The sequence below is a fragment of the Littorina saxatilis genome, linkage group LG1 (genome assembly GCF_037325665.1).
Source record: "Littorina saxatilis isolate snail1 linkage group LG1, US_GU_Lsax_2.0, whole genome shotgun sequence".
NCBI lineage: Eukaryota > Metazoa > Mollusca > Gastropoda > Littorinimorpha > Littorinidae > Littorina > Littorina saxatilis.
In genome coordinates this window covers 82,146,605-82,173,691 of record NC_090245.1, presented here as the reverse complement: position 1 = coordinate 82,173,691, position 27,087 = coordinate 82,146,605, and the positions used below count along the sequence as shown (strand labels likewise).

At 43.1% G+C, this 27,087-nt stretch overlaps 1 protein-coding gene across 4 annotated transcripts in view; it reads right to left on the bottom strand.

Annotated features, from left to right (window-relative positions):
* Nucleotides 1-507: 507 nt before the first annotated feature.
* The window catches only part of LOC138981480 (thrombospondin type-1 domain-containing protein 4-like), a 99,030-nt gene continuing 72,450 nt past the window's right edge, over nt 508-27,087 (bottom strand). For 2 of the 4 annotated variants that reach the window (XM_070354416.1, XM_070354425.1), the window contains exons 5-15: nt 26,933-27,087; nt 25,866-25,986; nt 24,779-25,039; nt 23,821-24,215; nt 20,199-20,334; nt 19,176-19,380; nt 17,448-17,618; nt 16,978-17,151; nt 16,220-16,405; nt 10,923-11,103; nt 508-5,092 (exon numbers count right to left, since the gene is read on the bottom strand). The exon at nt 26,933-27,087 is cut by the window's right edge and continues 65 nt beyond it. In XM_070354416.1, the coding sequence (XP_070210517.1) occupies nt 4,989-5,092; nt 10,923-11,103; nt 16,220-16,405; nt 16,978-17,151; nt 17,448-17,618; nt 19,176-19,380; nt 20,199-20,334; nt 23,821-24,215; nt 24,779-25,039; nt 25,866-25,986; nt 26,933-27,087 (2,089 nt within the window). In that variant the 3' untranslated portion in view covers nt 508-4,988. The remainder of the gene's footprint in view (nt 5,093-10,922; nt 11,104-16,219; nt 16,406-16,977; nt 17,152-17,447; nt 17,619-19,175; nt 19,381-20,198; nt 20,335-23,820; nt 24,216-24,778; nt 25,040-25,865; nt 25,987-26,932) is intronic. The other 2 variants (XM_070354433.1, XM_070354442.1) reach the window with 2 other exon arrangements.

Genomic DNA, 27,087 nt, shown 5'->3' with positions numbered 1-27,087 from the left:
GTGGTTTTTTTGTGGGATGTGTCATTAATCTTTGTTTGTTGAGTGAGTCTTTAACTGAAGAACAGAGAGAGTGAGTGTCTGTCCACCTTTTGTTTGTTAGTCTGTGCGTGTGCTTGGACAGAATTTGTTTCTCATTTTTGGAGGCGATATGATCAAGACAAAAACATGCAATTGGTCTTGGCATTCTGTTTTTAGCATTGCCCAAGTTTGGGTTTATGCGAGTTCAATTTAATTTTTACTTGTGTGTCTAATTTTAGATTATTCATACTACAGTAACACTTATTTGTGCTAGCGTGCACATGCGCACACACACATAAATACGCACAGAGAGTTGACACATACACACACACACACACACACACACACACAGTTTAAATGTGTGCACACACACACACATGCACACACATAAATACGCACAGAGAGTTGACACATACACACACACACACACACACACACACACAGTTTAAATGTGTGCACACACACACACACATGCACACACAGAGGAAATAACACTTTCTGTCTTTATTTATTTCTCACGTGGAGTTAGTCATACACAGCTTCTGTGTGCAGTTCACACATTGTCAAACACAGCATAATGGTAAAATGTAACACATTCTTTGCAATGGATACAATTAAAGTCATTGCATAGCACTCGTCATGGTGGAAAGATAAAGATTGAGGGGGGTAATTAGTGATGACCTTGGTCTTGTCTTCATGAAAGCAAGTTTGGAATATGCAGGCTAATTATTGCATTATACACAGCTGATACAGGATGATTTTATATCAGTTAGTAACTGATTGAAATGCAATTTTCAAATTATAACAGAATAACAAGAAGGGCAAAGCCCATACGACTCACATGCTTGACCTTGACCTTTACATGACCTTTCAAGGTCAAATAACTAAACCTAGCAATGACATACACTAAGAACTGCTTTACACATTTTTCCTACCAAAATACATGTGACCTTGACCCAAGGTCATCCAAGGTCATGCAACACAAAGCTGTTAATTCAAGACATAGGAAGTACAATGGTGCTTATTGGCTCTTTCTACCATGAGATATGGTCACTTTTAGTGGTTCACTACCTTATTTTGGTCACATTTCATAAGGGTCAAAGTGACCTTGACCTTGATCATATGTGACCAAATGTGTCTCATGATGAAAGCATAACATGTGCCCCACATAATTTTAAAGTTTGAAACAGTTATCTTCCATAGTTCAGGGTCAAGGTCACTTCAAAATATGTATACAATCCAACTTTGAAGAGCTCCTGTGACCTTGACCTTGAAGCACGGTAAACCAAACTAGTATCAAAAGATGGGGCTTTTTTTTTTTACTTTGCCCTATATATCATATATAGGTGAGGTATTCAATCTCAAAAACTTCAGAGAAAATGTGAAAAATGTGAAAAATAGCTGTTTTTTAGACAACATTTATGGCCCCTGCGACCTTGACCTTCAAGCAAGGTTAAGATGCTATGTATGTTTTTTGGGGCCTTGTCATCATACACCATCTTGCCAAATTTGGTACTGATAGACTGAATAGTGTCCAAGAAATATCCAACGTTAAAGTTTTCCGGACGGGCCGGACGGACGTCCGGACGGGGGGGACGGACGGACGGACGACTCGGGTGAGTACATAGACTTACTTTTGCTTCGCATGTGAGTCAAAAATGATTTTAAATCAGATCCTGATGCACGCTACCAGAATGAATTTTGAAAGGAGCTAATAACAGGCTAATAGGAATATGAACATGAATTACATTGTACCATACAAGCACCAGTGGTGAAAAAAAGCACATCATTATAATGTTGGGGGGAAAACAAATTAATTATGAAAAAAAGAATAAAATAGGCTTGGACCCCCTACAAATACGACTCGCTGATTTTCAGCAGAAGAAATAACAAGGGTGGGGGTGAGTAGGAAAAAAACACCAATGATCACAGATGTTCACTATTTACACAAGCTGTGTCTGCTTCCTGTTTCATGCAAGCAGATATGGAGTAAATGGCAAATACTTTGAATAAATTCACTGCAGTTATATAATGGAACAAATCGTCTCTGGTATTTATATACTATCTGCAGAGATTGTCATGTGTATGATGTTTTAATTGATACTCACATGTCCTTTATATTAGTACCATCTATATTACCTTGAAAAGTATATTACCCTGAAAAGGTTGCAAATAGAAGGGAGAGAAGCTCAACTTTGCATGTGTATTACAGTAAAATCTATTCTGAAATGCAGAAGGAAAGCACATCACACAGTAACATGTATGAACAATTAACATAAATGATGTTCAATTATATCTGAGCTTATTTACAAAACTAGCGAAGAAAGACGATCAGGTGTAGCACCACTAAGTCAGTATACATAAAGAAACGTGCATTGGTTATTAGACATTACATCAACTCTATTTTGAAGGGATTGTCTTCTGGGAAGCACTTGATGCATCTTTCGGTATTGGGTTACATACACTCTATTTTATCCAAGTAGAATAATCTGTGTGAAAAAAACCTGCAAACCTTACGACTGCATACCCATAAGTTGTGTAAAGCGGCAGAAATGCTGATGTAAAGGATACTTTTACATGATTTTTCAGTAATTAACAGCTTTGGACAATGTCAATTCAAAAATTCAGTACAATGCATGTCATTCTCACACAAATTATCCAGTGCCTGATTCATTCCGGCATGTTTCTGAAGCATCAGAGTTTTTTCTTTGGCGGATATTCATTCAAAACATTTCATTAGCTCCTCCCTCGATAGCAGCATCTGACCACTAGCTTTTGTGATACCAAAATAAGGGTTTGCAGGACTGACAAAATTGAAATTTAGCACGTCAAAACAAATGACAGGAATCGAGATTCAATATTCAGACATCCTTCTTTTATTCAATACACTGAAAAGTATGCACGATTTGTGACAAAGTAAACACATGGCCATGCATATTACCGCCGGCTCGAGGTTCCCACATATCTCTTTCCTTTTCTACTGGCTTCCTGCGATGTTTGAGCATTTATAATACCGGAAAACTCGCAGCAGTGAATTTGCTACGAGTTTTTCAAGTTTGAAGTTGACATAGTTACTTTCCATGCCATGGAAGGACTACAATGGGATAGTAACTGGGAACTGAACATTGGGACCAAAAGTGGTGGCTCCCATGCGCTCTCTCAGTCGTTGTAACTTGAAAACCAAGAGTTTATGGTCAGGTCATTTCAAGTAGAAAAGGTATAATACAGTCTGGAGTTTTTGGTTGTATACGACCCATACTAATAAAGAAGGATACACGTAAAAAGTATGAGTTGTACACGACCCACGCCATCCGCCGGAATAGGGATTCAGGTTTTTGCAGAGTATGGGTCGTGCACGACCCACGCCATCCCAGTAAGGATAAACACCGTACAATTCCCTCTGAAAATTGATATGGGTCGTACACGACCCGCACCATCCTGACTGTGTAGTTCAAATTTGGTCAGTCAAGGTTTCTTTTCTTGTTTACAAACGTACCCATATGAGACCTGGTCAGTATAAGAAGATCCTGTGGTGTTTGCGGATTGCATAAAGTCTTGAGCAAAACCTCATGAATAGTTTCAGAAACAGTCAGACACTTTCGTGAGGCTCTTGGTCGTCCATGACCCAGGAAGTATGGTGTAGAAGATGGGGAGATCATCTGAAGTTAGCAGAACTGGCTCATAGCATTCAGGGAAGTATGGCTTCCTTGCAAGGTTTTCACTGGTCCTTGCCTTTTATATACATGTAATTATAGCTTAATATCCTCAAATATCAGGTGATGTTCGCAAATGCGTGAGTGTGCTTGAATTTTCAACGGGGTTATTGAGTGCATGCTAACTTAATGTAAATGCAACAGAATGTTGTACTGCCACTATTATTCAAGAACTGACTGACTAAATCCCGATATGTACATTTGTAATTCTGTTTATAATAACATTAATATATATTTCTGATTTTAGAGCTTCAGCGAATTTTGCTAATGACAGTCCAGAGAGATGGCAGCAAAGATATGTCACAATATGATTATAAATGCATCACAGCCACACGTAATTAATGTTTTGTTCAATGTCGCGTCTCATACAGAACACACAATCATGCAGTTTAATGTCTACAGACGTCATAAATGAACTCATCAGTGACAATTCGCACAAAAAACTAATATTTTTCTTTTAAGATAGTCGTAAAAAAGAGCAAGATCAAGCATTTACACATGTGGCACTAAAACATGCACTCTCGGGACACATTCATCACATCAACACACTTAAACGTACATCACTAAATTCACGATCTTGTCTTCACATAACCTATATATGTCAATAAATGATCAATGTGTTAAAAAAAATGACACTGCTGTAACAAACGAACAAAAAAGCAACACGGTGGAATTGCGGACGACACGAGAATACTAAGTAAATGCAACAGTTTCAAAGACAAATATTTACAAATGAATCAAGCGTAAGAAAAGAATTTTCAGTGGAAACCACATCTTCACATAATTTTGGCGACGGCTCTTAGAAAGCTTAAGGTATAAATGACATAAGATGTCAAGACTAAAACTGCAATAATCTCAATGACAATATTCACGCCACAATTTTAACTGCCAATTCCAATTTCGGAGGGTCTGTCTTCCTGACAGTTTGTTTTGTACAGGAACAAACTTCTGATGTAACCTTCACAGCAGAATTAACGACATTCACAATTGATCCGACTTCGTCATCTCTCTCCTAAAACTATGCACGTCGATCTACACACGGGATATCACCGTTTTAATCGCAGTACTTATCTATGTCTGCGTTTGGCCGTTCCCGATCCCAATTTACCAGAATTTGTTGTTTAACAAACTGGCCATGTTCGGCCATTCTCAGTGGCATTTTCAACAATGTCGGTCACAAAACACAAGTGACACAACAGTTTTTGACAGTGTCTGAAATTGAAAGATGGTTTCTTCCAGCACTGAAGGTCCTTCTCCTCACACGTCTCGGCAAGCAGCGCAGCAGGCTTCTTTGTAGTAAGGACACAGTCTGGCTTGTGCCACCAGACGGCAGTTCCAGAACGTGTTCTTGCAGTTCCCGTCTGAAAAGACACCATCAAACAATGACAACGGAGATATTTTTGGTAAGAATCTTGCAGTTCCCGTCTGAAAATATACATCACAGAATGACAAATGAGATTCTGTGTTTTTGGTGAAAATCGTGCAGTTCTCTGAAATTTCATTACGGAATGGCAAATGAGATTCAGCATTTTTGAAGGGATCTTGCAGTATTGTATTGAATATAGAATTACAGAACAACACATTGGATTTAAATATATTTTTAATAATATAATGTCAGAGAATGATACATGAGAATCTTTCCTTCTTGTGATAATCCTGCAGTTAACTTCTAAAATAAACTGTACAAACAAATATTGCGTCAAATTTCGTACCCTCACTAGAGCATTCATTCACAAAACATTTCATTCAAAACGTCCTATGCCATTAAGGCACTCATCTTGGCTATGGCTTCTTGAGGATGAGAAAGTTAAAAAAAAAAAACATAATCATAAAAGTGTTAAAGTCTTCCCGATGATCAACATAACTCATCTGACCTGCGTACAATGACCTAAGAAAACTGAGCTGACTAGTCAAAATATATTAAACTAAAATGCCCAAGCAGGTCACCATAGACAAAAAGCACAGTTTGGATTGATCTGGACTAACATAAGCACTAATATACATGTCACAAACTTCGTGAAAATAATTTATAGCAAAATTATACGGGTACAACATCTCTGGCGTCTTGGCAAACAGTGAGATGTGATGACCTTAACATGTTAGCTTAACGATAAACAAACAAACAGACATTTCGAACTTTCCAAGAATGCATTCACTAATATTATAACGTAGACAAGATAACGTGCATACACCAATGGGCAACAATTTAAAACTTAAAATTAGTTAAGTTTCATGTTAGAAAATTGTATCACTGTTCTTTTTATGATTGATATGTGAGCAATTAAGCGCGGACTTAGGGGGCCAATTGTTACACGACACTTGAGATTGCCACAAGTTCTCAAACGTCGTATAGTTGTGTTCTTTTATTCTACGTCGCCCGTCTTCGCAGCAGCAGAAAACAACTCGTCAAATTGAGTTCGAGGATTTATTTAGCATTCCATACATACAACTGCACTCGTAGCAGAACTCAAAGTAGAAGCTGGCCATCAGATATACATCCTTCCACGTCCGATGGTGTAGCCACTTGCTCGGCAGCCCTTGGAAGTATGACGCTGCTCGCACATACTTGTTTGTTCGAGCCACTCGTTTGCCTCTTGTTGTCGTAATATCTCCGTCGATGTTCTTGCGCTTTGTCATTGTCATGTCCGTTATTTTTCTTTTGGGGACAGTTGGCGACTCGGTGGCCCTTGGCCTTGCAATGGAAGCACGTTATGTTCTGCCCTTCATTGGATGATGGTGCGGACTCCGTTTGTCTCTTGTTGTTGGAAACCCTTGGCGTTAAACGTAGATCTTGGCTTTGGCCCCCAATTGGCAGCGTTTCCTAACATACTCTGTATGTAAAATTCGTCATATATTAGTGTGGGGGTTAGCTGGTTGAACACAGTTTCGTTTTCAATAATATTAGGTCGGAATCAAATTTAGTGCAAATCGAAAACATTCAAGAGGACTTGAGTATCTGCCAGCGTTCTCCAACTTGATCAAATGCCCAAACGACAGTTATGGTAAACCTGAAAAAAGCGAACCACACAAAAGAAAGAAATAACCAACACTTCAGCAGGACAGGACTGGATTTTACGCACAGTTTGTGTGGTTTCAGAAGGGAGTCGATATTGGTGGCAATTGGGATTTGGCTCAAACGTATGCATGCTGAATTTGGGGATTAAATGGATTTCACCTACTGTTCGGACTGCAGTTCGTGTCTTTGGCCAAAGTTTGAGATACTTGGTACCATTTTATTGGACTGAACGTGGAATTTTCTTGGGTTGGTGCTGGGCTGTTCGGTTGTGCTAGGAGAACTACATTGTTTTGCTGGAGTGAAATGTGAGTAATTTCTCGAATTTGAAAGTTGGTTAGGAGTAGTGTGAGTGTAAGTTTCTTTTCTGTTCGATCTTTGCTGTTTGTAATTTTTTGTTTTCTTCACCAGGGTTTGTTAAGGGGATGGTAAAAAAAAAAATGGGGATGATAGGCGAGCTGGGCCAATGTTAGTCGTTCAGTGGTCTGAAATTAGGTGAACCTCAACAATTGTGTTCCTTTGCTTGCGCGTGAGAGTGCTTTGGTGGATTTGGATGTTAAGGTGGGACAGGAAGTGAATGCGTCTTTCGTGTAGTGGCGAAGGATGTTACGGGTATAACATGTTGTGGTTGTGTCCTTTCACGACACATGTTTAAGATTTGTCTTCACAGTTTTGGCGCTGTAAGTAGGATTAGGAGACATAAGAATAAGAATAAGAATAAGAATAAGAATACTTTATTATCTCATAGAGAAATTCAGGCGTGGTACATAACAATAATACAAACAGGACATTGTTTTTACATAAGACATATAGCACTATATAACAGGGCAGGTTATAAACACACCTCCCACATACCTCTCTGGCCATTCCTTGCATTGTGCTTACGCATTCAGTCATGAACACATCCATGTCTCACTTACACATCGCACACATGGACATTCTTATACGCTCAACTTACCCATTCACACATGGACATTCGACCACGTTCCACTTACACATTCTTATTCGCTCCACTTACACATTCACACATGGGCATTCTTATATGCTCCACTTACACATTCCCACATGGACATTCGACTACGCCCACTTACACATTCCCAAATGGACATCTTTAAAGCACTGCGCTTACATATTCTCGCACACCTACGCGTATCAGGCATGGGAATGGAAAAAAGTAAAAAAGGCTGAACATTTGTAAGTAATAGCAAAGTGGACAGCGCAAAGCGCATAGCCCTGCTAGGGGTGTTCGGGGGCATGCCCCCCCCCCCCCGGAATTTTTTTCTCTCCAAAGAACCCAAATGGTGCAATTTGGTGTCATATGACCTCCAAGTTTGCCATTAAATTCAGTTTTTATAACCATTTTTTATTTTTTCGGCGGACGCTTTTGTTTTTTCGGCGGAACAAAACAAAAATACGGCGGAAATTTGCCTTTCCGCGGACAATTCCCATGCCTGGCGTATAACGGACTATGGCTAAACATCATTGCAAAAAAAAAATCATAGCATACAATATATCACAGAAAATATACGGACGTACATAAAACCAATACATACATGTACATTACTACTGATTGCATTGGCAGAAGAGGGGCTGAGTCGGGTATGTGGATGTGTTTACATGTTGCCAAGGGTGATGGATTTGGGGATGAAGCTGTTGGTGGGTCAAGAGGTCACAAAGGGATGTTTTGGTTACATTACTGGGTTCGAGCTGAGTGCAAGTCAGTTGAGTGGTGCGGTCAAGTGGATAAGGTGGCGTTTCATATCAAAGAGTTAGCGATTCCCTTTGTGCACACGCTGTTTAAATTGGTGCCGTGACCAGGATTAGGGGGAACTGCACGTCAAATCTTCACCGAGATGTCTGGGATGTGCAGTCATCTTCTCCTCTGGCTGTTCCACGTTGTTGACGCTCTCCCTCTCATTAGTTTCGATTTTCTCATCCTTGTACTTGTTGTCACTGCGGTTTCTGATGATGAGGCCGTTCACGGTGCTGTCGGTTTTGGTGAAATTGTTGCCACTCAATCCACTATTCTGTATCTCTTCCTCTGTGTCGACGTACACAGCGTTGGGAAGAGACTGCGGTTGCCTTGGTGCCATTATGAAGACTGTGTAGCGTTGGTGGACAGTAGCAGAGATATCGTGACAGGTTAAGCACACAGGAGCTTGTATCCAACAACCGGTCGATAATTATTTACTCCTGCATGCTCATTATTTACTGCTGCATGCTTACCCTTACTACTACTATTTTGTAGTAAATAATAGTAGCAGACTGTATGGAATAAGGAGTAAGTAAATGGAATAAGGAGTAAATAATGATCGACCGGCGATTGGATACAAGCTCCTGTGGTTAAGCAGGTGTTGCACACTCTTTAATCTAAAATTAAAGGCGATTTTCCACCTACTTTAGGTTGACCAGCCAAAATAGTCTAGAGCTGAAATATATATATATATTGTGTGTGTGTGTGTGTGTGTGTGTGTGTGTGTGTGTGTGTGTGTGTGTGTGTCTGTGTGTCTGTGTGTCTGTGTATGTTGATGTGTGTGTGTCTGTGTTGGTGTGCGTGCGTGCGGCGCGCGGGTGTGTGTGTGTGTGTGTGTGTGTGTTTGTGTGTGTGTGTGTATGTGTGTGTCTGTGTGTGTTGATGTGTGTGTCTTTGTTGATGTGCGTGCGTGCGTGCGTGCGTGCGTGCGTGCGTGCGTGTGTGCGAGTTTACATCCAGTCAAAAAAACTAAGTCACATGTTCTCGACGACAACTAAAACGTTCCTATTCTATTGTGTAATGGCCGTATTAGCGTGACACTGGCCTTGAAACTAGACGGTCTTCCCTTTTATATTTATCTGTGAAAGAACTGAACTATTCTTTTTCTTACTGTGTAATTAAATAACATGATAGCAGGTTGTCTTGACATTTGAACGTTTTTCAGGTTTTAAGAAGAACAAGAAGAAATGGAAGAAATCATTTGGAAAACTACAAAACCTTCGAGAGTTAAAAAGAAACAAAAGACACAAAAGAAAAAGATCTATGTTGGTAATTTCGCAAGTAAAGCTCTTGATCTGCGTCAACAGTTTTCTCAGAAAAACTGGAAGAAATCACTTCAAAAACTACACATTCGAAAGTTAAAAAATAAAGAAGAACAACAAAAATATAGATCTATGTCGTTAATTTGGGAAGTATACAGCTCTTGAGGTGCGTCCTAAGTTTTCAAAGAATTGGTCCAGTCCAGTTTCTCAGATCTGCCGCAGCCATGGAATGAAGACTACAAGAATCTTCAGATCTCCACCACAGTCCCCTACGTTACCTCAAGAGATTCCCAGAACGACACTGCCAGGCGCACCCTAACACTCGCCATGATTGCTGAACGGTACCCTGAAGACGCCTGGATTCACGCATATACAGACGGTTCAGCAACAAACGCCGTGGCCAATGGAGGAGCAGGTGTACTTGTCAGATCTCCTGAGGGGCACACTTCTACAGCAGGGATACCAACAGGAAAGTACTGCTCAAACTATGCAGCAGAAGTTCAGGCCATCATGCAAGCAGCCTCCATGATTCATGACTCGGAAAGCGAATGCCCCCAAGTTGTTTTCCTCTCTGATGCACTGTCTGCCTTGGAAGCCCTTGCAGGAAACAAACTTCCTCGTCTGATGGAGAAACTCCAGGAGCTTGCCAAGACTCGACGAGTAGTCCTGCAATGGGTTCCAGCACACTGCGGAATTCCAGGCAATGAAACAGCTGATGAGCTCGCCAAACTCGGAGCCAGGGAGGAACAACCAGACAACCCGGTCAGCTTCGCTGAAAAGAAAACCCTCATGAAGGCAGCAATGTGACAACAATCCACGAGAGACGCATATCATCTCCTAGAACGATGGCAGCAAGTAGTGATCATGCGACTACGAACTGGTCACTGTCGCCTCAACGCCCACATGTTCAGGAAGCTGAAGCTGACCCCATCACCAACCTGTCCCTGTGGTCTGGAAGACCAGACTCCAGAACATGTCTTAATGACATGCCCCCAACTCAAACCAATCAGAGACAAAGTGTGGCCAGCATCAGTTCCTCTCCGCACCAAACTCTATGGGAGCAGACAAGACCGCCACGACGTCATTCGTCTCGCAGACTAAACTGATGGTGTGACGGCGAACGCAAGAAGAAGAAGAAGAAGCTAATTGGTCAAATCACTCACGCGTTCGACTTGTCTGTGGTGGCCTGTCTCGCACTTCCTGTCTGTCCCTGCAGAGAGACAACTCGCAACTGTCCCTGCTGCTCGGAGCACGTGACCGGTCACATGACCGTGATGGCTGCTGGTTCTCGTCCAGACACTTCACGTCCCGTGTCTTGACGCCGCTCCCGCATGTCACAGTACACTGCAAAGTTAACCACATTAACATTAATTGTGAGTCGCAAAATGTGAATCGTTAATATGAAGATCTTTTTTCTGTTATGTCATCTGTCTTCTTCTTTTTGGCTCACGTAAGTGTAGCCTATGCGATGATAAACTTTGTCTGTCTGTGCGTGCGTGCGTGCGTGCGTGCGTGTGTGTGTGATAGAAACTTTAACATTTCCGAGTCTATGGATAAAGCTCGCATAAGAAGATTACGTCTCGGTCAAAAGTGTTTGACGTGTGTGATAGAAACTATTTGAAGACGTCACATTATGACGTAAGAGGGTTAGACGTCACGCAAAGGAATTACTGAAAGTCTCGGTCATTCTTATTGTGAGCGGGCCGAGACTAGTTGACAGATCCAGGGTCTCGCTTTCTTGCACAGTTTCACCTATGCTTACTGTGTGTGTGTGTGTGTGTGTGTGTGTGTGTGTGTGTGTGTGTGTGTGTGTGTGTGTGTGTGTGTGTATGTGTGACGGAGTGATTGAATTTGTGTTACTGTTTGTCGATTTCTTACGTGAGCCTTGAAGGCTTCGCCTCTTGTTTTCTGTGTTTTATGCCTGAGGAAGACCCTAGTGGTCGAAACGTCGTGCCTTGTTATTCATTTTGTCTTCTTCAAACACGTTAGTACAGTATTGTTTGGTTTTTGGCTCACGTGAGTGTAGCCTATGCGATGATAAACTTTGTCTGTCTGTGCGTGCGTGCGTGCGTGCGTGTGTGTGTGTGTGTGTGTGTGTGATAGAAACTTTAACATTTCCGAGTCTATGGATTACGTCAGTCTCGGTCAAAAGTGTTTGACGTGTGTGATAGAAACTATTTGAAGACGTCACATTATGACGTAAGAGGGTTAGACGTCACGCAAAGGAATTACTGAAAGTCTCGGTCATTGTTATTGTGAGCGGGCCGAGACTACTTGACAGATCCAGGGTCTCGCTTTCTTGCACAGTTTCACCTATGCTTACTGTGTGTGTGTGTGTGTGTGTGTGTGTGTGTGTGTGTGTGTGTGTGTGTGTGTATTGCACCTCGCTCATAGCGGATTGAAAGTATGTCAAATACACGGCTGAGTAGCCGTGGGTAAGTATACTTCGATACTTCGAAAGTGTACCTTGGCCGGGCTGTCTGCGGAGCATCCGCCTACCGGCTTGCACATCTCGTCTCTACAATGCACTTTGAAAGTGGACTCTGGTCCAGCTGACAGCCTCCGACACTCGCAGCCAATCAAAAACTGCAGAGCGTCTGCAGAGCAAGTGACACGCCCCCTTGACGACAATTCACCCCCCCCACCCCCACCCCCACCCCTTTCCACCGTCCGTCCTACAAAATAAAAGCAAAACAAAGTTACTCTTTGTCAGATCATTATATTAGACAGGATCGCCAACTCCGCGCGTGCGCTAGGGCGGCAAGTTGCCGAAATAATTGTGCCGCCCAGTTCGTTTTGTTTACAGGCAAATCAAGAAAAACAAAAACAAGAGTGAGACATGTTTAGCATGAACAGATACGTATACTTTTTAAAGGGGATATACCGTTACATTTCTTCTGCTGGGGCAAAACATTTTAATATGCAATGTTTTGTAATGGTTTCCCAGTGAAAAGACGACGCAAGGGAGTTAACTACCGTAACCGCGATTGAATGCACAAACATTTTCCTTTTAATTAAATTCTGTGTGGTTGCGTGACAACGCACACAAAAACACCAGTCATAGAATGATAGATGAATGTCTTACTCTTCATATTTAATTGAACTTTTTAAGGTATATGTCATACATGCACCATATCTCGCAAAACGAACTGTGTTGTATATGTGTGTGTTTTTTGTTGTTGTTTTTTAAACACGCACGGTATCGAACAATATTCTCTAGCAACTAATAGGCAAAGTACCTGTGGGACATGTCACATGAAGCACCATTTATTGATTGAGACTTCAGAGGCATGATTTGAACTATTAGGCCTAAAAAAATAAGTGTGGTTACGGTAACCCGACCTACCCTATTTTTAGGGGCCGACCCTATAGCTTTTTAATTTGTAAAAAAAAACAAAAAAAAAACCGAGTGCAGAAAATGCAATGAAAGCGAAAGCGCCCGAGTCGCACAATTATTTCCCTGTCAAGTAGGTTTAATTTGTACACATTAGAAAAAAAGTAAAAACAAAAAAAAGTGATTGCCTACCTTCCTACCCTATTTTTTTGTGTGGCTATGTTACCTTAACCACACTTTTTTTTTGCCTCAGTTCAGAGTCTTAGCAGTTCTCAGAAAATATCAGTTATCACATGCTTTACTGGGGATGGCCAAATCTCAGAATTTTACTTCGTCAGCTGGGCGGTAAAAATCAAGGGTCTGCCAAACCCGGCAAATGCAGTAGGCAGCCCAGAGATCCCTAAGTACCTCTCCCAAAGATGGTACTTTTCGGCAAGATTTACAGTTTCAAGCTGTTAGGACAACTTCTTTGAACATGTGATTTTATAGAGGTTTTTTGGGGAAACTGAAAGGTAGCCTCGTCAGGGGACAACTATTCAAACCCATATCCTCATCATCTTGTTTCTCGATTGAGAATAATAATTTATAGATGACTATTATTCATTTCCCTTGTTGGGGTGTACTTGCATGCATGGTGGTTGATTACCCAAATGTCCTCTCAGTGATTGAGGCTTATATGAGGCTCAGTGATTATAAATGTCACTGTTTCTTTAACTGACGGGTTTATTCCGTTCTTTTATGTGTACTAATGGTACATGGTAGATATGGGGAGTGGTGTAGTGGTTTGTTCAACCCATCTCATTATTTTGTTTCTCCACAAACAGATAATCATTTATGTATGATTTGTAGTGTACCTCATAAGATCTGAGTGTTATAATCACAGTAGCTTTGATATTAGAGGCTGAACGTTTCCAATGAAGGTAAACGTATTGTAGAGATCGGTAGTCAAAGCTGTTTTGCCTGTCGGTGATGAGAAGGTCATATATATTGCCCTTGGTTGGGCTGTTGCTCTCCTAATGTGAGGCAGATTAAGTTGAAGTACCTCTCAGTGATTGAGGATTTCGTTGTATGTGTACCTCACAAATTCTGAGGGTTATGATCACAGTAGCTTTGATAGTAGGGGCTGAGCGTTCCCAATGAAGGTGAACGTATTGTAGAGATCGGTAGTCAAGGTTGTTTTGCCTGTCGGTGATGAGAAGATCGTATATATTGCCCTTGGTTGGGCTGTTGCTCTCTTAATGTGAGGCAGATTGAGTTGAAGCACCTCTCAGTAATTGAGGGTTTCGTTGTATGTATACCTCACAAATTCGGAGGGTTTTGATCACAGTAGCTGTGATAGTGGGGACTGAGCGTTCCCACTGGCATGTATGAATCTAGGGGTCCTTTACGTCCTCACAGGAAATTTTCCTTTTAGGGACGTGAGTTGATGATACGCTAAATAAATAAAAAGGAGAGAAAGAAAAGGGCAAGACCAAGCAAGCCCGACCGTGATAGGCAAGTAGTTGACTCTGCGTGTTTAAGTAGATAGTTTGGTCAGAGTTGATCTGAGGTCTTATTGGCGGGTAACAGTTCCCGCTCATGGGTTGGCTGCTTCGTGTAATTAGGGGATAAGTGTGTGTCACTCAACGTCCCTGTGGTTGGGGGTGGCGTCAGCGATTGGTGTAGTGGGGCTCTTAGCCTTAGGCTTGGTGGGCGGAGTTATTGTGGGGGTGATTGTTGGGCGCGAAACTGCGTCCCTCCCTGTCCGTTGCGGTTGGGTAACCGTGTTACGTGTCAGTTCTTCCGTGTACTTAGCACTGGTAATCAGTGTAAGATTAAAGTAAACTGCTCCCCGCACCCCCCAAGCCAGAGAACAAGTTAGTTTCTATTCCCCCCCCCCCCCCCCCCCCCCGAGGACGTCCTCGTTTTCCAGTGAGAACCTTAATTTTGACAGACGGAATTGCTTCGAATCTCTTCGCGCGCGGCATTATCACGTCAAGCTTGTTTCATCCCCGGAAATCGCGTCCGGTAATGGCGACGTAAATTCTTGATTGGAAATTAATAGTAAATGATCGATGAAACAAAAAACGGGATCCGAAAGACACAAAAACTCAAAAGATCAAAATGTAAACTGTATGTTTTGCTAGTTTGGCTTTATTTTCGATTTGGCTCCATTCACTGAGTTATCCGAACGGCGGCAGTGCGGAACCGCAGCATCCATTGCTATAATTATATAGCCTGGCTTCAGCGCGGCAACAGGGACCTATCATCGCAAAGCAACCCGAAGACTGAGCTACACAGCCTGCTCAGAGTACGTTCTCCGAGTACAAAGTACCCTTCTCACACGGCTGTCCAGCCTGTATTCAAACATACTTTGTAACCGCTATGAGCGAAGTGCAATGGGTGGTGTGTGTGTGTGTATGTGTGTGTATGCCAAGTGTGTGTGTGTGTGAGTATGTGTGTGTGTGTGTATGTGTGACGGAGTGATTGAGTTTGTGTTACTGTTTGTCGATTTCTTACGTGAGCCTTGAAGGCTTCGCCTCTTGTTTTTATTAATCACATTGATATAAAATGAGCTATCACTCATCACTTTCAAGGACGCATAAAGGACTTGCCTCTTCCATACAGTTTGGAAGAACCAAGGTTGATGATCAGCTCCACAGATGTACATTCGTGAGGGTACTTTTGGATAGCAAGGGGTGGGGGAACTAAGGGCTGGTACAACAAATGTTTGCGTCCGTCACCATTTTTGTCTCCAGTTGTGCAGTTTTCTATGCTACGTGTATTATTTCCTCGGTTATTCTGACCTTCGGTATACATATGTTCTACTTTGATGACACATCAGCTAGTAACTATGTTATTTCATAAACAGCGTACCGGTGTACCAGCTAATGTGGAAAACGAAGTCAACGTTTTTTTGGTTTAATGTTCGTAAAAAAAAGTAATAATTTCCTCTGAAACAGAACATTTCCAGTTTACTGGTTTGTTCAATACACACAAGTATTACAAGAAACCAAAGAAATCGGCAGGGAAGGACTGAAAAAACAGGGACAAAACCTGATACAGAAAAGACTGCAGCAAACTATAATCACTTCAAAATATTCTTATAAAAAAAATTCTATTTTGTATTTTTATTCTGATCATTACCTGACTCCAGGCTGTCATGTAATACTGAGAGCCACAAGCAGTGTTGAAGCAAGGCTCCTCCACTGAAGGCTTGGTCTCCGTAGAACAATGGTCGTCCTGAGTAGGAATCAGTGTCCCACTGCCCCCCTGTCGCTCCATACACAGCACCTCTCTTGTCCTGATTCCCTGGCCACAACTGTCTGAACACTGAAAGCACAGTCAGTCAATTATTAGTCAATAGACGATGTTCGGAAATAACTCTGTCACGTTTGTATAGGTTGTGGAAGAGTTGCTTTTCCTTGTTTCCATGCCGGAAACACCGATTCAAGCCTAAAATGTCACGTGCAGCTTGCCTCAGTGTTTCTATGGAAAAGCAAGTGAAAACAAGGGAAAGCAACCCGGCAGAGTTATTTTCAGAATTCGTCTGTTAGTCGGTTAGCCGTCGTTCTTCAGTCCTTCGCAGACATATCTGGCCTGGACATAGTGTTCGTAACTGTACTGGTACACGATAAGTTATGCCTGTTTACTGGTCTGTGGTGTCCTTTGGTTTACTGGTTTATCTCTGTCATGAAGGGTAATTTTTGCATAGATCCAAGGACGTTTGCACATCACAAAATGTGTCAAAATATCTTTGGCATGCTTTTTCAGTATTGGTATTTCTTTACCAGGACTCTCAAAGAAAAAAATTCGATCCAGCTGATAAACCAACCAACAAACAAAAAACGAACATTGACACACCTAGGAGTGTTACCCACCAGTCATTCACAGCATGGACTCACCTGGCTCCAGGTTCCAGTGAACCACACATTGCCACATCCTGCAGTGCTCTCACACCGCTTGCGGTCACGTGGTCGCTGGTCTCTCACGCAGGCTGTGTCCGTCACAGGACGACCGGAGCGGTCAGTACAGATCACGTGACGTGTGGTGACCCCTGAACCACAGTCCGCCGAACACTGCAACATAATAAGCATGTATAAAATGTGACGCAAACGTTTTAAATTGTTTTGACTAAACAGATATTGCACGTTTTCAGGATGTCAACAAATACCTCAGTTCATGGATCATGTTAGTAAAAAAATCTGTTGAAGCACCCCCCCCCCCCCCCCCACCTCTATTTTTTTTTCTCTGAGACTAAAATTACTACAGGTAGACCCAACATGCAAAAAAAACCAGCCAAAATGCTAACCCCCCCATACTGGCTCCCCCACCTACTAGCTGAAATAAAAGTTCAAGAACAATATTATATCACCTGGTCAGACCAGTGCGAGTGCCACCACTGAGTGTTGCAAGCCTGACTGTTGCACTGCTCCTTGGCTGCTGGCTTGTCCCCCGAGCAGTATGAGTCTGGGATCTGAACCCTTTGACCATCTATGCATTCAACGGTACGCTGCTTCTCACCCCCGCCACATTCGGCTGAACACTGAGAGAACAGATAATGACAGTACATTGCATTATACCTGCTATGCCCACAGCTTCTTTTGAGAACTACAATCTTCGCTTTCAAGGCTCAGACAGAAATATGCATTATTGCAAAACAACTTATCTACAACACACAGGGCTCAGTCTAGTTAACTCGAAATAATGCCAAAGGTGTATCCAGGCATAACAATCTAACGTCTTGTACTCCACGAATAAGGTTCCAGCCCCATTTTTAAACAAAATAAAATAAAACACGATATTATTATCAACTGTAAGTTGACATAGTGTCGGGCAACTGGCTTCTGGTTTCATTCGACAACATTGAATCGTTTCATGCTCAAGGACGACCGGAGCGGTCAGTACAGATCACGTGACATTATCAGGTTTCCGAGCAAACTCACAGCTTACGGTTTCTTATTACGTCTGACTAAACACATTACATTCAATATCTACACTCTAAACAGAAGTGTTCCACCTTTGAACACATTTCCGTAAGAAGTTTCATTTGAACACTTTGTGACATAGTACATGTAGAATGTGTTCTACCAGCAAAAGAGGAACACATAATAAACCCATGGTGTTCACAAATGTACATCAGAACACTAGTGAACACTGTATGTGTGCTACTTTTGCCAGTAGAACTATGCACAATGTCACAAAGTGTCACGTTTGTAACAGAAATGTGTTCAAAAGTGGAATACTTCTGTTTGAAGTGTAGATATTGAATGCAGTGTGTTTACGCAGTCGTCATGTGTTAATGTGTAATGTGTTGCTCGTTACAGAATGTGTTAAAAAGTGAACAACTTCCTGTTTAGAGTGTAGATATTGAATGCAGTGTGTTTACGCAGTCGTCATGTGTTAATGTGTAATGTGTTGCTCGTTACAGAATGTGTTCAAAAGTGGAACACATCTGTTTAGAGTGTAGCTATTGAATGCAGTGAGTGTGTTTACCGCAGTCGTCATCTGTTAATGTGTAATGTGTTGCTCGTTAGGCGTTACAGAATGTGTTCAAAAGTGGAACACATCTGTTTGTAGTGTAGATATTGAATGTAGTGTGTTTACGCAGTCGTCGTGTGTTAATGTGTAATGTGTTGCTCGTTACAGAATGTGTTCAAAAGTGGAACACATCTGTTTAGAGGGTAGATATTGAATGCAGTGTGTTTACGCAGACGTCAAGTGTTAATGTGTAATGTGTTGCTCGTTACAGAATGTGTTCAAAAGTGAAAAACTTCCTGTTTAGAGTGTAGATATTGAATGCAGGGTGTTTACGCAGTCGTCATGTGTTAATGTGTAATGTGTTGCTCGTTACAGAATGTGTTCAAAAGTGGAACACTTCCTGTTTGTAGTGTAGATATTGAATGCAGTGTGTTTACACAGTCGTCAAGTGTTAATGTGTAATGTGTTGCTCGTTACAGAATGTGTTCAAAAGTGAAAAACTTCCTGTTTAGAGTGTAGATATTGAATGCAGGGTGTTTACGCAGTCGTCATGTGTTAATGTGTAATGTGTTGCTCGTTACAGAATGTGTTCAAAAGTGGAACACTTGTGTTGGACAGGTACCTCTCCCCAGGCTCCCGTTCTCCAGGTGGCACACGGGTCGTTGTTGCACTGCTGGGCCACTGCGGGTTTGTTGGCCTGGTCACACTGAGAGGCCGATACGCTCAGCTCCAGAGTCTGGGAGAACCGCTGTCGACACTCGATGCGTCGTGACTGTGTACCACCCCCACACGTCACGCTGCACTCGGACCACTCTTCTGTCTCCCACCTGTCGGAGAACGAAAGTCAAGACAATGAAACAGATGTTATCAATATTTTTTGTAACATATTTGTGTACCGTGTGTTGGTTTTATAGTCAAGCTAACGCATCACCCACCAAATCAATAACATAATAGGCAAACTTGAGCTGCGCTGTGTACGTCACGCTTATAAGTGAAAAGCTTTGGATCTGAAGCCCCGCGGTGTCTCAGCGTAATTAGCTTATAACTATTGCACAAACCATGCACCAGCATCAATCGTGAGACTTGCTCCAACAGGGGTGTGACTGTAGAACTTAAAGGAGTCACAGTTACAGGTAAAGTCGTACACCTCTTGGGAGAACGATCCTTCAAAGTCAGTGTCCCTTCACTGCAGGTATCCGTTGCATATAATACACTATTTGGTTTACTTAGCAAAGGTCTCATTTATTTCAAGATGACCACTCGCCAGATGGACGTCACACGTACAGTACAGGGGCTGGGAGATAGCTCAGTCGGGAGCGGCTCTGGCTTGAAACTACTTGTCGCTACAGGCGTGGGTTCGACCTCCACGTTCGGCGAGGGAATTATGTCCCAGAGTCAACTCTCCTCGGTGTCCGAACCGCTCCCCGTGTGCACGCATTCGCATGATAAAGATCCACGCATGCAGAAAAAAATGGGTAGCGCCGTACTGCGGTATGGCAGCTCGCTTTCCCCAGTGAGAAAGTAGTTGGAATTTCCATGAGAGAAACCTCAAAGGACGACATGATACCAATACCAATGTATAATAAAAATAAAAAAAATAATAATAACAAGTAGGCTACAACATGAAAGAACGGTGTATGCCTACCCAGGAGTACAAGGATCGTTGTTGCACGACACGCGCTGTATGCGGGGTTTCAGGGCGTTCTGGCAGTTGTCTGGCGTGACCACTACCTGCGTCCCAGAGCTGGTCAGCACACACACCACCTCCGTCTCCTGGGTACCTGTAGGCGCCATCCAAGTACTATCTTTATCATTGTCGTCTTCATTCTGTGAGCTTATTTAATCATCATCGTTTGTAACTGTCGTCATCTTAGACTTTCAATATCATTCTCCTTTTGGCGTCTCCCAATAAACATACCAGAACTGGGCCACTGCTGGCTTTTTGCTGGCAAGTTTGGTAAAGCTGGCCATAAAAAACCAACACTGGGCCAATTATGGTTTGCCAACAAAGGCCCAGTTATGGCTTGCCATCACTGGCCCATCTCTGGCATTCCAGTAATATTGTCGGCCAGTAAAATGCCTTAATTGGCCCACTGTTGGCACGCCATTGATGGCCCAGTGCTTGTTTGCCAGCATTGGGCCATAGGTGGCGATTTGCTGGCAATTATAGGTGGGTTTTTGCTGGCACGCCAGCAGTGGGCCAATGCTGGATTATTGCTGGCAAGAAGATCTGCGACAGCACAGCGGTATGACTTTCTCACTTGGAGTGACGTAATGTACAAACAAATGTCGAAATATCTTGACGTCACTCGTGATGATGACGCATTGTCAACTAAATCTGGCCCGCGGTGGTTCTGCAGATGTCCGGTTATTTGTTTTGCATTCAACTTCAAGGAATTTCCAAAGCACCTTCTTCGATTTCAGTACGCGTCCGATCTCCTCCGGCTAGAAGCAAGCGTGATGAGTTTCACAAACAGTTGTGTGAGCAGGTCGTCGCAACGGCGTTAGATCTAGTATCTTCTTGTTCTTTTCCTCCGTTGTCGGTCTTTTTTTCAACTTTCTTCTGCTGGACGTTTGAGTCAGTTCGCAAAATATAATAGACTTTAAGAAGTCGTCCTCTCTGTAAGAAAGAATCTGCGCGCGCGCGCACGCGCGCGTGTGTGTGTGTGTGTGTGTGTGTGTGTGTGTGTGTGCGCCCGCGCGCGCGGTTGTGTGTGTGTGTGTGTGTGTGTGTGTGTGTGTGTGTGTGTGCGCCCGCGCGCGCGGTTGTGTGTGTGTGTGTATGTGTGTGTGTGTGTGTGTGTGTGTATGTGTGTGTGTGTGTGTGTGTGTGTGCCTTTTTCCTTTCTTTGTGTGATTGAGTTTGTTTTGTCTCTGTCAAAAGAAAAGCACCATAGGCATTACCATAAGCTTACTTGTAACCAAACAAATTGCATCTTGTGAATGTTGACATTGAGTATGTGTCTATTCACTCCAGGACAAAGATTTGTGCAAGTGTCTGATTGCCCAACTGGATAAGATGCAGCTCGCCTGGGTCTCAGTTCCTGAGAGAAACGCAAGAGAGCTGTCCGAGACAACGTAAGCTTCGCAGGTTAGATCAAAATACATATTCCTGTTGACCCCTTACTTCTGCTTGGCATTTTAGTCAGTTCAGAAAATATGATAGATTACAAGAAGTCGTCCTCTCTGTGAGAATGCCTCTGTGTGTGTATGTGTGTGTGTGTGTGTGGGTGTGTGTGTGTGTGTGTGTGTGCGCGCGCGTGTGTGTGTGCGCGTGTGTGTGTGTGAGCGCGCGCGCGTGCGTGCGTGCGTGTGCTGTTTGCTTGCATGCCTGCGTGTATGCTTGCGTTTGTTTGGTTGTTTGGTTGTGTGTGTGTGTGTGTGTGTGTGTGTGTGTGTGTGTGTGTGTGTGTGTGTGTGTGTGTGTGTGTGTGTGATATGGAATAATGAATTAAAACCAACAAAACTCGTTTGCTTTCATGTTTCAAGAGGTGAACGGCAGGAGGACTTGAGAGTTTCAATGGCTTACCGTAGGCTACGACGTCAGGACAAAGAAAAGAAGCGTTATCTCAACGTTGCGGATGCGAACAGAGAAATGACAGAATCAAGACAATCCTACGGAGGTTTACTGGGAAGTGAACAAGAAACATTCCTGCCTTTGGTCATCATGTCTCGAGTGTGAAATTTAGAACGCTGTACAAATAAAATAAAACAGTGAGCAACTGAAAACAAAGCGTACGTTTCTGTAATGTTTCGGTAATGAGTCGTTGCTGTTTGGAAGCTTTACATTTGTTTTGTTTTTAATATATATTACTGTATTGTTGTTGTGCCCGCTATAACTGCGTTGATGACGATATTCTGTCAAAACCACTGCCTTTACTTGCCAGATAAGTTACACGACAAATGTGATTAGCATTTCAATTGCATTTTACTGATGAATTTGATAATTACGCATATTGCTAATGTACAGCTTGACAGCATTGCCCTTTGCTTTATTTGCGCACGTCTTGCCGCCAGCATGGGTTGAAAAGTCCATTGATGTGCTGTGTTTTGTTATTGTTATTACATTCACAGTAAAAAATGACAAAACAAAGCATATTTATAGACTTCTAACAACCATCTATGGGCTAACAAGACTGTGCAGATCGAGTACATGAATAGAGCCGTCATTCTATCCGAATCAGTGGTATTGGTATATTTCCTGCAACTTATTGGCATTTTGCTGGCAATGGTAAAGACAGAAATATGGCATTTTGCCGGGCCACAACTGGCCCGGTAATTTCAGCAGGTAAAGGGCCATTAACGGAAAATATATGGAAAAAGTTTTTTTTATATGGAACTAAAAACCTGCAAAATGCTGGCAAAATGCTGGCGAAATGCTGGCAAAATGCTGGGTTTTTGATGGCAAGCCATCAATAAGCCATCAAATAAATGATGGGTTTTTGCTGGCAAAATTCTGGCAAAATGATGGCAAGCCATCAAAAAGCCATCAAATAAATGATGGGTTTTTGCTGGCAAAATTCTGGCAAAATGATGGCAAGCCATCAAAAAGCCATCAAATAAATGATGGGTTTTTGCTGGCAAATTGCTGGCAAATTGCTGGCAAAATGATGGCAAGCCATCAAAAAGCCAGCAAATAAATGATGGGTTTTTGCTGGCAAAGTGCTGGCTTGCCAGTGATGGCCCATCAATTTGCCAATGTGCATACGGGTAATATGCCAGCATTGGGCCATAAGTGGGCCTTTGATGGCAGTAGTTCTGGCAACTGGCATTGCCATCAAAACGCCAGCAATGGCCCACTTCTGGCATGTTTATTGGGCTGTTGGTGAGCATCCAGCACTATTGTCAATGGCGCTGTCTTTACCATCTAGGTTCAGATGCATTGTCATCGGAGGTTAAACGTTTACCTTCTCTGTGTGCATGACAAATGTCCTCACTCATGCTTGCTATTCTTTGGTATTCGGGTCAAAACTTAACGTGAATAGCACGTAATGTGAATCATTGGTGGAAGTGTTTAAGTGGTTCTAAAATGCTCTCTGCGCGAATAATTGGTTGAAAACTAACAAGAAAGTACATGTATTGGGATACAGCGCACCTGCAAATGTGAAATGAGAGGTTATCTCCAATGAAAGAACACACCCTGCGTTGTCCCTTTGTCTATAAACGTCACACAAAAATGCCTGTCATGAAAGGTCACCTGCAACATAGGGACACTTTTAGCTGGTCCGAAAGGTGTCGCCGGTACCACTTTATAAACAAAAGCTTACCTCCTCCGCATGTTCGGGAGCACTCGGTCAGCCCAGAGATGGTCCACTCGTACTCGTTCCCGGACCCACCAGTCCCGATGGTCAGCACCGGCCTGCGTTCCACAGGTCGTTCAAACGTCTGAAGTCTGTTGTTCGCCTCCACTCCACGAGAGAAGGTCCTGTCCACTAAACCACCCCTGCTGGAGCTGGCCAGGGTCTGCAAGCCTCTAGAAGTATCCCGATAGTTGTTGTTATTGTTGCTGTTGTCGTAGGCAGAGATGAAGGTGGGGGTCTCAGGCTTGGTCCAGGTGGGGGCCTGTTCTCTGCGGATGTAAGGTCGTCTGGCGAAGGTGGGTCGTCTGCGCGAGGTGGTCGTTGCTGCTGCTGGGACACGGGGCCTGTTGCTGCCGCTGCTGCTGAAAACAGGCGGTGTAAAACGATGAGGTGCGCATGGTAATGGTGAAATTATGGAAGAAGCAACATGAACAGAGAAATGACCATCTAGCATTATTGTTTGTCTGTTGTGCTATCTTATTCGTCCACTTTTAAGACCGACAGGAACAACCTCGGAGATATTCCTGTGGTGCGACTCTTTGGTTCTGTGAAAACAAGACACTGCGGCTTCAGTGAGGTATGCCGAAGCTCATTGAGAATCTTTAAGTGCATTCTTATGTACATCACTGTGACCTGCTTCCACTGCCTGACGGTAGTTTTGCAGAAATACAGCTCTCAGAATGTGAGAGTTGTCACCACACATTAGGGCCAACACTTAATCAGTTCGGTCATACCAGGGCTGGACCTTGTGTATAAGAGGGAGGGGCTTCCAAAATGAGGCAAGGGTACATGGGCTGGCCAGGCGTTTGGGGGGGCATTTGAAAGGGGTAGTTTGGGTCTCTCCTAGAGAGAAAAAAAAAAGGTTCAGGGTTGGGGTGGTGATTCCGGAACCAAAGACACCCCCCACCCCCCCAGCTCTGTATACCTATAAACACCGCTGGTTCTGCTGGAGTCGTAAGCAGTTCTGGAGCGGCTGAGAGAGCCACGACTCGGCGTGTACTGGCCTTCAACACTGCTGCTGCTGCTGCTCGGCTTGCTTCTGTCCACGGCAGGGTTGTTGGTGTTCTTGTTGTCGGTGTACTGGTAGGTGTAGCTCTGACCTCTTCCTCCTAGTGTGTGAGAGCCGTAAGTCCTGCCGCGGTAGGCGTTGGCTGGGGTGCGAGCGTCGGTAAGGTCTCTGGCTCTGCTGATAACGTGAGGGAAGGAATAGTAAAAGTTTGATCTTACTCCTGCTCGGTTACACACAGATGAAAAGAAAAGGGACTTGGGGTGCGGTGGAAGGGGTGGATAAAAAGGGGAAGGTAGGGGGTGGGGGATGGGGGATGGTAGTGTGGTGTGGTCAGAGAGACTGAAGAGTGTAGAAGAGGAGACAGTGGCATAGAGAGACACAGATAGATCAAATTATTTCGGTAAATAGTACTAAGTCACACACAGATGCAGGCATACCTGCCCCCCCCCCCCTTCCCGGCCACACACAAACACACACACACACACACACACACATACACACACACATACACACACATACACACATCGGAGACCAACACACAATGCAACACACACACACACACATACCTAAAGTGTGGATGGTTACCTAAGAGGCGGCACTGGGTGTAGTGCCTTTCTAGTGCACTTGCACTACAACAGCACTGGGTGCAGTACTCGCTCCGGCATCGAAGAATTTTGCACTAAAAAATGCACAAAATTTGACCTATTTCGTCGCCTATAGAGGACGGAAAGAATGTCATTTTGAACATTGTTATGTCATTCTTTCAGTCAAAAAAGTCAATTTAACGGTGTTAAATGAAGCGACCATCCACACAATTAGGTTGCCATCCAGAGTTTAGGTTGCCATCCACGTGTGGATGGTTGCCTTATGGTGATTTAGGCAACCAAACCTGTGGAAACATGGGTACACACACACACACACACACACACACACACACACACACACACACATCGGAGACCAACACACAATGCAACAGTACTTTCCGCTGTAAAGCCCCAAGTACCTGCTAGATGCAGTCGCAGCGCTAGTCCTTCTCCTGTGTGACGTCACTGAAGCACGTGGTTCATGTACCTGTGTGGCTGCTGCTGCGACCCGACGTATGCCGCTGTCGTAAGGTTCAGCGTCTAGTCACACAAGGTATTTTTTAGTGAACACATTTGTTAGTCTTTGACACATCGTCATCATCAATCCCCTTTACTGTAACAGTCGTCGGAGGGATGTGAGGGTAGAAGAAGCAGAAACCCTACCCTGGGCTGTTCTGCTGGGGGCCAACGACAGGTGGTCAGGAAAGCTCATATGTGCATGTCTTGCACGTTTTTGAACCAGTTCTTCAATACAACATACTTAAAAAGGAGCACAGCCAGCTAAAAACTTATAGTACGTGCTCACATAAGCTGACCGTTCAAGTTATGGCGGGATATGATTAAGAAAATGTGAATTCAAAACTAGTTATACATACCAGTATATATCGATATCAGCAGTATTCAGCTCTTGTCGCGATGCTTTAAGCTTAAGATCGTGTTTCTGTCTTCGTTAACACGCGCCAATGTGATTAAACTTACCAATTTGAATCTTGCCGCAAGTTAAATTGTATTTTTTTAAATGTTTACTTAACAGTGAAAATAAGGAGAAAAAAGGAATGGAAAAAGCCGCCTTGCATTAGAGCCATGTACTATACTACTACTACCTGCACAAAACTGCACAACAGTTGAACAACAGAGTTGGCAGCCATGTTGCAGACATTAGGTAAGGATCGAGGTATACGAGTACGATCAAGGAAACCGTGCTCTCTGCTCTTTTCTTCATAACTCTCTACAAGAACAAAAACAATGTTGAGGACGACAACAACAACAACAACAACAACAACAACAACAACAACAACAACAACAACAACAACAACAACAACAACAAAGATAGAGAGAAAGTGTGTGAGAGGGACAAATGGATAGAGACCGAAACTGAAGAAACCTAAAACAGAACAATTAATTATCCTTATCCAACTAACCAGTCAAAGAACACCTAAAACTAATGTAGACTTATAAAATATTCCAGTTATATCGTGTTGCTCACCTGAAGCAAAGGCCGTAAATATTCCAGTTAAATCGTGTTGCTCACCTGAAGCAAAGGCCGTTCCCTGTCTGTTCTGGCGGGTTCCATGACTACCCCTGCGATGATGGGACCTTGACCTTGCCTCCACCTTGGGGGCCACCTCGTCAAAAGGTTTG